At 50.2% G+C, this 13,667-nt stretch overlaps 2 protein-coding genes and 1 pseudogene across 2 annotated transcripts; 1 reads left to right on the top strand and 2 right to left on the bottom strand.

Annotated features, from left to right (window-relative positions):
* LOC116938097 (histidine--tRNA ligase, mitochondrial-like) overlaps positions 1 to 8,992 on the top strand; it is a 64,393-nt pseudogene extending 55,401 nt beyond the window's left edge.
* Positions 516 to 1,178, bottom strand: LOC142907259 (uncharacterized; the record flags this gene model as incomplete). The annotated part of the gene is made up of 1 exon (XM_076056549.1): positions 516 to 1,178. A coding segment is annotated over one exon (663 nt), but the record flags the coding sequence as incomplete, so codon positions are not given.
* LOC142907280 (uncharacterized) lies at positions 2,390 to 3,010 on the bottom strand (the record flags this gene model as incomplete). Its single annotated transcript, XM_076056587.1, has 1 exon — positions 2,390 to 3,010. A coding segment is annotated over one exon (621 nt), but the record flags the coding sequence as incomplete, so codon positions are not given.
* Positions 8,993 to 13,667: the final 4,675 nt, after the last annotated feature.

Here is a 13,667-nt window from a genome sequence, read left to right on the forward strand (position 1 = left end):
CCCCTCATGTGACCCCTCAACCGTGACCCCTCGGGACCCCTCAGCCGTGACCCCTCGTGACCCCACGTGACCCCTCGTGACCCCTCACACGTGACCCCTCACGTGACACACCAACCGTGGCCTCAATGATGGGGGACGTCATTGTTGTTGTTGTTGTGGGTGTTGTTGTTGTTGTTGTGGGTGTTGTTGTTGTTGTGGGTGTTGTTGTTGTTGTGGGTGTTGTTGTTGTTGTGGGTGTTGTTGTTGTAGGTGTGGGTGTTGTTGTTGTTGTTGTTGGTGTTGTGGGTGTTGTTGTTGTTGTTGTGGGTGTTGTTGTTGGTGTTGTTGTTGTGTGTGTGTGTTGTTGTTGTGGGTGTTGTTGTTGTTGTGGGTGTTGTTGTTGTGGGTGTTGTTGTGGGTGTTGTGGGTGTTGTTGTGGGTGTTGTTGTTGGTGTTGTTGTTGTGTGTGTTGTTGTTGTTGTGGGTGTTGTTGTGGGTGTTGTTGTGGGTGTTGTTGTGGGTGTTGTGGGTGTTGTGGGTGTTGTTGGTGTTGTTGTTGTAGGTGTGGGTGTTGTTGTTGTTGTTGTGGGTGTTGTTGTGGGTGTTGTTGTTGTTGTTGTGGGTGTTGTTGTTGTGGGTGTTGTTGTTGTTGTGGGTGTTGTGGGTGTTGTTGTGGGTGTTGTTGTTGTTGTTGTGGGTGTTGTTGTTGTGGGTGTTGTTGTGGGTCTTGTTGTTGTTGTGGGTGTTGTTGTTGTGGGTGTTGTTGTTGGTGTTGTTGTTGTGGGTGTTGTTGTGGGTGTTGTTGTTGTTGTGGGTATTGTTGTTGTTGGTGTTGTTGTGGGTGTTGTTGTTGTGGGTGTTGTTGTTGTTGTGGGTGTTGTTGTTGTGGGTGTTGTTGTTGTTGTGGGTGTTGTGGGTGTTGTTGTGGGTGTTGTGGGTGTTGTTGTTGTGGGTGTTGTTGTTGTTGTGGGTGTTGTTGTTGGTGTTGTTGTTGTTGTTGTGGGTGTTGTTGTTGTGGGTGTTGTTGTTGTGGGTGTGGGTGTTGTTGTTGTGGGTGTTGTTGTTGTTGTGGGTGTTGTTGTTGTGGGTGTTGTTGTTGTTGTTGTGGGTGTTGTTGTGGGTGTTGTTGTTGTTGTTGTTGTGGGTGTTGTTGTTGTGGGTGTTGTTGTTGTTGTGGGTGTTGTTGTTGTTGTGGGTGTTGTGGGTGTTGTTGTGGGTGTTGTTGTTGTTGTTGTGGGTGTTGTTGTTGTGGGTGTTGTTGTGGGTCTTGTTGTTGTTGTGGGTGTTGTTGTTGTGGGTGTTGTTGTTGGTGTTGTTGTTGTGGGTGTTGTTGTGGGTGTTGTTGTTGTTGTGGGTATTGTTGTTGTTGGTGTTGTTGTGGGTGTTGTTGTTGTGGGTGTTGTTGTTGTGGGTGTTGTTGTTGTGGGTGTTGTTGTTGTTGTGGGTGTTGTGGGTGTTGTTGTGGGTGTTGTGGGTGTTGTTGTTGTGGGTGTTGTTGTTGTTGTGGGTGTTGTTGTTGGTGTTGTTGTTGTTGTTGTGGGTGTTGTTGTTGTGGGTGTGGGTGTTGTTGTTGTTGTTGTGGGTGTTGTTGTTGTGGGTGTTGTTGTTGTGGGTGTTGTTGTTGTGGGTGTGGGTGTTGTTGTTGTTGTGGGTGTTGTTGTTGTTGTGGGTGTTGTTGTTGTGGGTGTTGTTGTTGGTGTTGTTGTTGTGGGTGTTGTTGTTGTGGGTGTTGTTGTTGGTGTTGTTGTGGGTGTTGTTGTTGTGGGTGTTGTTGTGGGTGTTGTTGTTGGTGTTGTTGTTGTGGGTGTTGTTGTTGTTGTGGGTGTTGTGGGTGTTGTTGTGGGTGTTGTGGGTGTTGTTGGTGTTGTTGTTGTAGGTGTGGGTGTTGTTGTTGTTGTGGGTGTTGTGGGTGTTGTTGTGGGTGTTGTTGTTGTTGTTGTGGGTGTTGTTGTTGTGTGTGTTGTTGTTGGTGTTGTTGTTGTTGTGGGTGTTGTTGTTGTGGGTGTGGGTGTTGTTGTTGTTGTTGTGGGTGTTGTGGGTGTTGTGGGTGTTGTTGTGGGTGTTGTTGTTGTTGTGGGTGTTGTTGTTGTTGTTGTGGGTGTTGTGGGTGTTGTTGTTGTTGTGGGTGTTGTTGTATTGTTGTTGTTGTGTGTGTTGTTGTTGTTGTGGGTGTTGTTGTGGGTGTTGTTGTGGGTGTTGTGGGTGTTGTGGGTGTTGTTGGTGTTGTTGTTGTAGGTGTGGGTGTTGTTGTTGTTGTGGGTGTTGTTGTGGGTGTTGTTGTTGTTGTTGTGGGTGTTGTTGTTGTGGGTGTTGTTGTTGTTGTGGGTGTTGTTGGTGTTGTTGTGGGTGTTGTTGTTGTTGTTGTGGGTGTTGTTGTTGTGGGTGTTGTTGTGGGTCTTGTTGTTGTTGTGGGTGTTGTTGTTGTGGGTGTTGTTGTTGGTGTTGTTGTTGTGGGTGTTGTTGTGGGTGTTGTTGTTGTTGTGGGTGTTGTTGGTGTTGTTGTGGGTGTTGTTGTTGTGGGTGTTGTTGTTGTTGTGGGTGTTGTTGTTGTGGGTGTTGTTGTTGTTGTGGGTGTTGTGGGTGTTGTTGTGGGTGTTGTGGGTGTTGTTGTTGTGGGTGTTGTTGTTGTTGTGGGTGTTGTTGTTGTGTGTGTTGTTGTTGGTGTTGTTGTTGTTGTTGTGGGTGTTGTTGTTGTGGGTGTGGGTGTTGTTGTTGTTGTTGTGGGTGTTGTGGGTGTTGTTGTGGATGTTGTTGTTGTTGTTGTGGGTGTTGTTGTTGTGGGTGTTGTTGTTGTGGGTGTTGTTGTTGTGGGTGTGGGTGTTGTTGTGGGTGTTGTTGTTGTTGTGGGTGTTGTTGTTGTGGGTGTTGTTGTTGGTGTTGTTGTTGTGGGTGTTGTTGTTGTGGGTGTTGTTGTTGGTGTTGTTGTGGGTGTTGTTGTTGTGGGTGTTGTTGTGGGTGTTGTTGTTGGTGTTGTTGTTGTGGTTGTTGTTGTTGTGGGTGTTGTGGGTGTTGTTGTGGGTGTTGTGGGTGTTGTTGGTGTTGTTGTTGTAGGTGTGGGTGTTGTTGTTGTTGTGGGTGTTGTTGTGGGTGTTGTTGTTGTTGTTGTGGGTGTTGTTGTTGTGTGTGTTGTTGTTGGTGTTGTTGTTGTTGTTGTGGGTGTTGTTGTTGTGGGTGTGGGTGTTGTTGTTGTTGTTGTGGGTGTTGTGGGTGTTGTTGTGGGTGTTGTTGTTGTGGGTGTTGTTGTTGTGGGTGTTGTTGTTGTGGGTGTTGTTGTTGTGGGTGTTGTTGTTGTGGGTGTGGGTGTTGTTGTTGTTGTGGGTGTTGTTGTTGTTGTGGGTGTTGTTGTTGTGGGTGTTGTTGTTGGTGTTGTTGTTGTGGGTGTTGTTGTTGTGGGTGTTGTTGTTGGTGTTGTTGTGGGTGTTGTTGTTGTGGGTGTTGTTGTGGGTGTTGTTGTTGGTGTTGTTGTTGTTGTGGGTGTTGTGTTGTTGTTGTGGGTGTTGTTGTTGTGGGTGTTGTTGTTGTTGTTGTTGTGGGTGTTGTTGTTGTTGTGGGTGTTGTTGTTGGTGTTGTTGTTGTGGGTGTTGTTGTTGTTGTGGGTGTTGTTGTTGGTGTTGTTCTTGTTGTGGGTGTTGTTGTTGGTGTTGTTGGTGTTGTTGGTGTTGTTGTTGTGGTTGTTGTGGGTGTTGTTGTGGGTGTTGTTGTGGGTGTGGGTGTCCTTGTGGGTGTCGTTGTGAGTGTCGTGAGTGTTGTTGTGGGTGTTGTTGTTGTGGGTGTCGTTGTGGGTGTTGTTGTGGGTGTTGCTGTGGGTGTTGTTGTGGGTGTCGTTGTGAGTGTCGTGAGTGTTGTTGTGGGTGTTGTTGTTGTGGGTGTCGTTGTGGGTGTTGTTGTGGGTGTCGTTGTGGGTGTTGTTGTGGGTGTTGTTGTTGTGGGTGTCGTTGTGGGTGTTGTTGTGGGTGTCGTTGTGGGTGTTGTTGTGGGTGTTGTTGTGGGTGTCATTGTGAGTGTCGTGAGTGTTGTTGTGAGTGTCGTTGTGGGTGTTGTTGTGGGTGTCATTGTGGGTGTCGTTGTGGGTGTCGTTGTGGGTGTCATTGTGAGTGTCGTTGTGAGTGTCGTGAGTGTTGTTGTGAGTGTCGTTGTGGGTGTTGTTGTGGGTGTCGTTGTGAGTGTCGTGAGTGTTGTTGTGAGTGTCATTGTGGGTGTCGTTGTGGGTGTCGTTGTGGGTGTCGTTGTGAGTGTCGTGAGTGTTGTTGTGGGTGTTGTTGTGGGTGTTGTTGTGAGTGTTGTTGTGGGTGTCGTTGTGAGTGTCGTGAGTGTTGTTGTGGGTGTTGTTGTTGTGGGTGTTGTTGTGGGTGTCATTGTGGGTGTCGTTGTGGGTGTTGTTGTGGGTGTCGTTGTGGGTGTTGTTGTGGGTGTCGTTGTGAGTGTCGTGAGTGTTGTTGTGAGTGTTGTTGTGAGTGTCGTGAGTGTTGTTGTGAGTGTTGTTGTGAGTGTCATTGTGGGTGTCGTTGTGGGTGTCGTTGTGGGTGTCGTTGTGAGTGTCGTGAGTGTTGTTGTGGGTGTTGTTGTGGGTGTTGTTGTGAGTGTTGTTGTGGGTGTCGTTGTGAGTGTCGTGAGTGTTGTTGTGGGTGTTGTTGTTGTGGGTGTTGTTGTGGGTGTCATTGTGGGTGTCGTTGTGGGTGTTGTTGTGGGTGTCGTTGTGGGTGTTGTTGTGGGTGTCGTTGTGAGTGTCGTGAGTGTTGTTGTGAGTGTCATTGTGGGTGTCGTTGTGGGTGTCGTTGTGGGTGTCGTTGTGAGTGTCGTGAGTGTTGTTGTGGGTGTTGTTGTGGGTGTTGTTGTGGGTGTTGTTATGGGTGTCGTTGTGGGTGTCGTGAGTGTTGTTGTGGGTGTTGTTGTGGGTGTCATTGTGAGTGTCGTGAGTGTTGTTGTGAGTGTCATTGTGGGTGTCGTTGTGGGTGTCGTTGTGAGTGTCGTGAGTGTTGTTGTGGGTGTTGTTGTGGGTGTTGTTGTGGGTGTTGTTATGGGTGTCGTTGTGGGTGTCGTGAGTGTTGTTGTGGGTGTTGTTGTGGGTGTTGTTGCGGGTGTTGTTGTGGTCACCAGTCCACTCACACTGTAGGCTGACTCCCCCTGTCATTACCTCCCGTGGTCACCAGTCCACTCACACTGCAGGCTGACTCCCCCTGTCACTACCTCCCGTGGCCACCAGTCCACTCACACTGCAGGCTGACTCCCCTGTCACTACCTCCCGTGGCCACCAGTCCACTCACACTGCAGGTTGACTCCCCTGTCACTACCTCCCGTGGCCACCAGTCCACTCACACTGTAGGCTGACTCCCCCTGTCACTACCTCCCGTGGCCACCAGTCCACTCACACTGCAGGCTGACTCCCCTGTGATTACCTCCCGTGGCCACCAGTCCACTCACACTGTAGGCTGACTCCCCTGTCATTACCTCCCGTGGCCACCAGTCCACTCGTACTGCAGGCTGACTCCCCTGTCATTACCTCCCGTGGCCACCAGTCCACTCACACTGCAGGCTGACTCCCCTGTCACTACCTCCCGTGGCCACCAGTCCACTCACACTGCAGGCTGACTCCCCCGTCATTACCTCCTGTGGCCACCAGTCCACTCACACTGCAGGCTGACTCCCCTGTCACTACCTCCCGTGGCCACCAGTCCACTCACACTGCAGGCTGACTCCCCTGTCATTACCTCCCGTGGCCACCAGTCCACTCACACTGCAGGCTGACTCCTCCTGTCATTACCTCCCGTGGCCACCAGTCCACTCACATTGCAGGCTGACTCCTCCTGTCATTACCTCCCGTGGCCACCAGTCCACTCACACTGCAGGCTGACTCCCCTGTCACTACATCCCGTGGCCACCAGTCCACTCACACTGTAGGCTCACTCTCCCTGTCACTACCTCCCGTGGCCACCAGTCCACTCACACTGCAGGCTGACTCACCCTGTCACTACCTCCCGTGGCCACCAGTCCACTCACACTGCAGGCTGACTCCCCCTGTCATTACCTCCCGTGGCCACCAGTCCACTCACACTGCAGGCTGACTCCCCTGTCACTACCTCCCGTGGCCACCAGTCCACTCACACTGCAGACTGACTCCCCTGTCATCACCTCCCGTGGCCACCAGTCCACTCACACTGCAGACTGACTCCCCCTGTCACTACCTCCCGTGGCCACCAGTCCACTCACACTGCCGGCTGACTCCCCCTGTCATTACCTCCCGTGGCCACCAGTCCACTCACACTGCAGGCTGACTCCCCTGTCACTACCTCCCGTGGCCACCAGTCCACTCACACTGCCGGCTGACTCACCCTGTCATCACCTCCCGTGGCCACCAGTCCACTCACACTGCAGGCTGACTCCCCTGTCACTACCTCCCGTGGCCACCAGTCCACTCACACTGCAGGCTGACTCCCCCTGTCACTACCTCCCGTGGCCACCAGTCCACTCACACTGCAGGCTGACTCACCCTGTCACTACCTCCCGTGGCCACCAGTCCACTCACACTGCAGGCTGACTCCCCCTGTCATTACCTCCCGTGGCCACCAGTCCACTCACACTGCAGGCTGACTCCCCTGTCACTACCTCCCGTGGCCACCAGTCCACTCACACTGCAGACTGACTCCCCCTGTCACTACCTCCCGTGGCCACCAGTCCACTCACACTGCCGGCTGACTCCCCCTGTCATTACCTCCCGTGGCCACCAGTCCACTCACACTGCAGGCTGACTCCCCTGTCACTACCTCCCGTGGCCACCAGTCCACTCACACTGCAGACTGACTCCCCTGTCATCACCTCCCGTGGCCACCAGTCCACTCACACTGCAGACTGACTCCCCCTGTCACTACCTCCCGTGGCCACCAGTCCACTCACACTGCCGGCTGACTCCCCCTGTCATTACCTCCCGTGGCCACCAGTCCACTCACACTGCAGGCTGACTCCCCCTGTCACTACCTCCCGTGGCCACCAGTCCACTCACACTGCAGGCTGACTCCCCTGTCACTACCTCCCGTGGCCACCAGTCCACTCACACTGCCGGCTGACTCACCCTGTCATCACCTCCCGTGGCCACCAGTCCACTCACACTGCAGGCTGACTCCCCTGTCACTACCTCCCGTGGCCACCAGTCCACTCACACTGCAGGCTGACTCACCCTGTCACTACCTCCCATGGCCACCAGTCCACTCACACTGCAGGCTGACTCCCCCTGTCATTACCTCCCGTGGCCACCAGTCCACTCACACTGCAGGCTGACTCCCCTGTCACTACCTCCCGTGGCCACCAGTCCACTCACACTGCAGACTGACTCCCCCTGTCACTACCTCCCGTGGCCACCAGTCCACTCACACTGCCGGCTGACTCCCCCTGTCATTACCTCCCGTGGCCACCAGTCCACTCACACTGCAGGCTGACTCCCCTGTCACTACCTCCCGTGGCCACCAGTCCACTCGCACTGCAGGCTGACTCCCCCTGTCACTACCTCCCGTGGCCACCAGTCCACTCACACTGCAGGCTGACTCACCCTGTCACTACCTCCCGTGGCCACCAGTCCACTCGCACTGCAGGCTGACTCCCCCGTCATTACCTCCCGTGGCCACCAGTCCACTCACACTGCAGGCTGACTCCCCCTGTCATTACCTCCCGTGGCCACCAGTCCACTCACACTGCAGGCTGACTCCCCCTGTCATTACCTCCCGTGGCCACCAGTCCACTCACACTGCAGACTGACTCCCCTGTCACTACCTCCCGTGGCCACCAGTCCACTCGCACTGCAGGCTGACTCCCCCTGCCATCACCTCCCGTGGCCACCGGACGATGATGACAATCGGCCGTCTTGGCTGAGCCATCACCGTTCGCGACAGGCCAACATCCAGGGCCGTCTGAGCCCCGGCAAGCTCAGTCGGCCAAAACCCATCGGCGCAGTTTGTCCCCGTTGAATGTCCCCCGTAACTCGAACCTTGGGGTATTTTGTTTTATTGCACGTACCGTGGCCCAGGAGCACGTTGCCGTGGGATAACGACGACGTGGAGACCGTGCGACCGAGCAGACAACGGCGGCGTTGGAGACGGCGCCGACGTCCCGAGGTCCCTCTCGACAGCCCCGAGGTCCCTCTCGACAGCCCCGAGGTCCCTCTCGACAGCCCCGAGTTCCCTCTCGACAGCCCCGAGGTCCCTCTCGACAGCCCCGAGGTCCCTCTCGACAGCCCCGAGGTCCCTCTCGACAGCCCCGAGGTCCCTCTCGACAGCCCCGAGGTCCCTCTCGACAGCCCCGAGGTCCCTCTCGACAGCCCCGAGGTCCCTCTCGACAGCCCCGAGGTCCCTCTCGACAGCCCCGAACACCCCGTCCTTCTCCGCTTTTACCCTCGCGGATTCTCCGGGGGAATTTCTCCCCGGCCGTCTCTTTTTGAACACTCCGGGGCCAGACGCGGGCAAGGCCGTATGCGGCCCGCTGGGCTTCTTAATCCGGCCCGCCGAACTCGTCCAAACATTATTATTATTATTTCGATTTGAAGCTTTCGTGGACTGCAAGGATTCATCTTCTTTGGTTCTTTCGGTAAAGTCGCCACCACGTAGAATGAGAATAAAACAATAAAATAAAACAATAAAATAAAACAATAAAATTCTCACGACGTTTTGTAACTCTGTTAGTACCGACAGGTCCGTTCCTTTCACCTGAAGAAGGCCGCTTGCGTTGTGGCCGAAACGTCACGAGAATTTCATTGTTTTATTTTATTGTTTTATTATTTTATTTTATTATTTCATTCTCATTCTACGTGGTGGTGACTTCACCGAAAGAACCAAAGAAGAAGATTATAATTATCATTATTATTAAATAAAATTTTACCTTTCTCCTGTAATGCCCCCACTTTTCCACCATTAGGTGGCGCGCTTTGACCGGGAGTTAAGGCGTGTCCTTCGCATCGTCCGCGATCGTGAAATTTGTTCAATCGCCGTGCAAATAAACGCTTTGCTTACCCGTCAAAGGCCAAACCCTTTCCGCTGTGATGATATTTTTTTTTAACACGCGCGCCATTTCACATTTCGTTCAGGCAAACGCTCCGTCCCGTCTGTTTTTCCCCGGCCTCGGCCCATCTTTTTTTTTATTCTAGAACCCCGTTGCGGTCCGCGAGTCAAACAAATATTTGCCCCCGTCCCCTGCTCTGGGGGGGGGGGGGAGAAATTTTTTCCCAAACCGAGGCCATCCAGCCCGGCTGACACCCTGTCTGCACGTCGAGACTTTACCGAACACACTGTTTGCAGGTTATAGTAATAGTTTTTTACCCTTTTAACTGGCACAAAAACTGACACCTTTATTCAAGGCATCGTGTTTGCAATGACCACAACACAAGCAGTCAAAATGCAAACAAAAAAAGGACAACTCTGATAATAATATTGGCACTGTCCTTGAATTTGATTGGTCCACACCCGAGACGGCTTTTCTTAGAGCCCTTTAGTCTCCACTGGTGTTGGACCAGAAGACGCCAAAAGGCGTACAACTCAAAAACAGCGCACTATCAGAGTATTGAGGGCTCGGGGTGAGCATTTACATTTTGAGACCTCCTTTGCCAGAAACAAGATATAGGAATAGGTTTTTACCCTTTTAACTGGCACAAAAACTGACACCTTTATTCAAGGCATCATGTTTGCAATGACCACAACACAGGCAGTCAAAATGCAAACAAAAAAAGGACGACTCTGATAATAATATTGGCACTTATCCTTGAATTTGATTGGTCCACACCCGAGACGGCTTTTCTTAGAGCCCTTTAGTCTCCACTGGTGTTGGACCAGAAGACGCCAAAAGGCGTACAACTCAAAAACAGCGCACTATCAGAGTATTGAGGGCTCGGGGTGAGCAATTACATTATGAGACCTCCTTTGCCAGTAAACAAGATATAGTAATAGGTTTTTACCCTTTTAACTGGCACAAAAACTGACACCTTTATTCAAGGCATCATGTTTATAACACTATTTGCACTTGCTAAAGTGCTCGTGTTCCGATCCATCCCTACGACGGGTCGCGATGCAATGGCAACTCCTACGGCGTTTTTATTTTTTGGGGTTTTTTTTCCTCTGCGTCATTGTTTTGCTCGCATTCTCTCTCTCTCTCGAGGAGGAGGAGGGTGGTGATGGTGGTGGTGGGGGGTGGGTGGTGGTGGGGGGTGGGTGGTGGTGGGGGGTGGGTGGTGGTGGGGGGTGGGTGGTGGTGGGGGGTGGGTGGTGGTGGGGGGTGTACGAAATCCGGTTGGACAGGTTAGCCAATGCTTGTCACCAGGTGATGTTTACAGAGGCGAATAGATTCCACACAAGCTCCACACCTCCAGCCTCTAACAGGGCTGTAGGGGGCAAAGTGGCTGTGAGTAGCAGCGAGTAGCGGTGACTATGAAGGCTACCGGCACTGTGGACACACTCAGTGTGTGTGTGTCTCTCCCTGTGGCACACAGAGACAAAGCTCCCCCAGGTAGCCTCTAACAAGGCTGTAGGGGCAAGTGTCTGTGAGTAGCAGCGGTGACTATGAAGGCTACCGGCACTGTGGACACACTCAGTGTGGGTGTGTGTGGTCAGAACCACCACTCCCGGCCGCCTTTGTCTCTCCCTGTGGCACACAGAGACAAAGCTCCCCCAGGTAGCCTCTAACAAGGCTGTAGGGGCAAGTGCTGTGAGTAGTAGCGAGTAGCGCTACCAATGAAGGCTACCGGCACTGTGAACACACACAGTGTGGGTGTGTGTGGTCAGCACCACCACTCCCGGCCGCCTTTGTCTCTCCCCCTGTGGCACACACAGTGGGGACACGTAAAGACAAAGCTCCCCCAGGTAGCCTCTAACAAGGCTGTAGGGGCAAGTGGCTGTGAGCGATGTTCACCACGCGGCACCGCTAACAGCAGGAGACTCATTTGAGGCTGAGTCGACCTGGGTGGGTGGCCGTGAGTGGGGAATCAAACTCGGGGAAGTCCTCCTCTGTCGAGTCGCTCAGCGCTGCGCTAACCGTTGCGCCACCGCTCCCACCAGCCCCACCGTATCCAGGTCGGGCTGCACGATGAATCGATTTGAAATCGATTAATCGCAATTTGAAACAACGCGATTCGCAAATCATTGGAATCGTTTTTTTATTATGATATTATTATGATTATTACAACGTTTTTTATTTCACTTGGCAATTGTTCCATCTTCGGTTCTTCTTTTTCAATTAAAACGTTTCATAATGAATTCATGACAAATTCATGTCCCTTTAAAGTTACCATCCTTGCGTTAGAATGTACAGGGCGGTTTAAAATCCACGTGGCGTCACGTGGTAATGCTCCGTCACGCGCGCTTTAAATCGATTACGCAATCTCGTCGCTGCAGGAATCCGTAATATGTTGTTGTTATTATTATTATATCCTTAGCTCTATTCGGTAAAGTCACGTTGAAGGGAAACAATAAAATAATAAAATATATAAAGCACTTTAACATAGCTATTTCTGTGAACAGTCACAAGCTAATCACTCAGCTGTTTCAATGCTAAATTCTATGCTAATTCCTTTGTCAAGGGGTGCCTCTGCGGATGTGTATGCTTTAACTTAGCTATTTCAATGTAAAATTCTATGCTAATTCCTTTGTCAAGGGGTGCCTCTGCAGATGTGTAGGCTTTGACTTTAACATAGCCATTTCTGTGACCAGTCACAAGCTAATCACTCAGCTATTTCAATGCTAAATTCTATGCTAATTCCTTTGTCAAGGGGTGCCTCTGCGGATGTGTATGCTTTGACTTTAACATCGCCATTTCTGTGACCAGTGACAAGCTAATCACTCAGCTATTTCAATGCTAAATTCTCCTGTTTGAATTGTACTAGGTGCCTCTGTGGATGTGTATGCTTTAACTTTAACATAGCCATTTCTGACCAGTCACAAGCTAATCACTCAGCTATTTCAATGCTAAATTCTATGCTAATTCCTTTGTCAAGGGGTGCCTCTGCGGATGTGTAGGCTTTGACTTTAACATAGCCATTTCTGTGACCAGTCACAAGCTAATCACTCAGCTATTTCAATGCTAAATTCTATGCTAATTCCTTTGTCAAGGGGTGCCTCTGTGGATGTGGATGCTTTAACTTTAACATAGCCATTTCTGTGACCAGTCACAAGCTAATCACTCAGTTATTTCAATGCTAAATTCGCCTAGTTATTTCAATGCTAAATTCTCCTGTTTGATGAGTACTAGGTGCCTCTGTGGATGTGTATGCTTTGACTTTAACATAGCCATTTCTGTGACCAGTCACAAGCTAATCACTCAGCTATTTCAGTGCTAAATTCTCCTGTTTGATTTGTACTAGGTGCCTCTGTGGATGTGTATGCTTTGACTTTAACATAGCCATTTCTGTGACCAGTCAAAAGCTAATCACTCAGCTATTTCAATGCTAAATTCTATGCTAATTCCTTTGTCAAGGGGTGCCTCTGTGGATGTGTATGCTTTAACTTTAACATAGCCATTTCTGTGACCAGTCACAAGCTAATCACTCAGCCATTTCAATGCTAAATTCTATGCTAATTCCTTTGTCAAGGGGTGCCTCTGCGGATGTGTATGCTTTAACTTAAACATAGCCATTTCTGTGACCAGTCACAAGCTAATCACTCAGCTATTTCAATGCTAAATTCTCCTGTTTGATTTGTACTAGGTGCCTTTGCGGATGTGTATGCTTTAACTTTAACATAGCCATTTCTGTGACCAGTCACAAGCTAATCACTCAGCTATTTCAATGATAAATTCTCCTGTTTGATTTGTACTAGGTGCCTCTGTGGATGTGTAGGCTTTGACTTTAACATAGCCATTTCTGTCACCAGTCACAAGCTAATCACTCAGCTATTTCAATGCTAAATTCTCCTGTTTGATTTGTACTAGGTGCCTCTGTGGATGTGTAGGCTTTGACTTTAACATAGCCATTTCTGTGACCAGTCACAAGCTAATCACTCAGTTATTTCAATGCTAAATTCGCCTAGTTAATGCAATGCTAAATTCTCCTGTTTGATGAATACTAGGTGCCTCTGTGGATGTGTATGCTTTAACTTTAACATAGCCCTTTCTGTGACCAGTCACAAGCTAATCACTCAGCTATTTCAATGCTAAATTCTATGCTAATTCCTTTGTCAAGGGGTGCCTCTGTGGATGTGTAGGCTTTAACTTTAACATAGCCATTTCTGTGACCAGTCACAAGCTAATCACTCAGCCATTTCAATGCTAAATTCTATGCTAATTCCTTTGTCAGGGGGTGCCTCTGCGGATGTGTAGGCTTTGACTTTAACATAGCCATTTCTGTGACCAGTCACAAGCTAATCACTCAGCCATTTCAATGCTAAATTCTCCTGTTTGATTTGTACTAGGTGCCTCTGTGGATGTGTATGCTTTAACTTTAACATAGCCATTTCTGTGACCAGTCACAAGCTAATCACTCAGCCATTTCAATGCTAAATTCTCCTGTTTGATTTGTACTAGGTGCCTCTGTGGATGTGTATGCTTTAACTTTAACATAGCCATTTCTGTGACCAGTCACAAGCTAATCACTCAGTTATTTCAATGCTAAATTCGCCTAGTTATTTCAATGCTAAATTCTCCTGTTTGATGAGTACTAGGTGCCTCTGTGGATGTTTATGCTTTAACTTTAACATAGCCATTTCTGTGACCAGTCACAAGCTAAT

The sequence above is a fragment of the Petromyzon marinus genome, chromosome 76 (genome assembly GCF_048934315.1).
Source record: "Petromyzon marinus isolate PM22_M1 ecotype Great Lakes invasive population chromosome 76, UKy_Petmar_22M1.pri1.0, whole genome shotgun sequence".
In the NCBI taxonomy this organism is placed as follows: domain Eukaryota; kingdom Metazoa; phylum Chordata; class Hyperoartia; order Petromyzontiformes; family Petromyzontidae; genus Petromyzon; species Petromyzon marinus.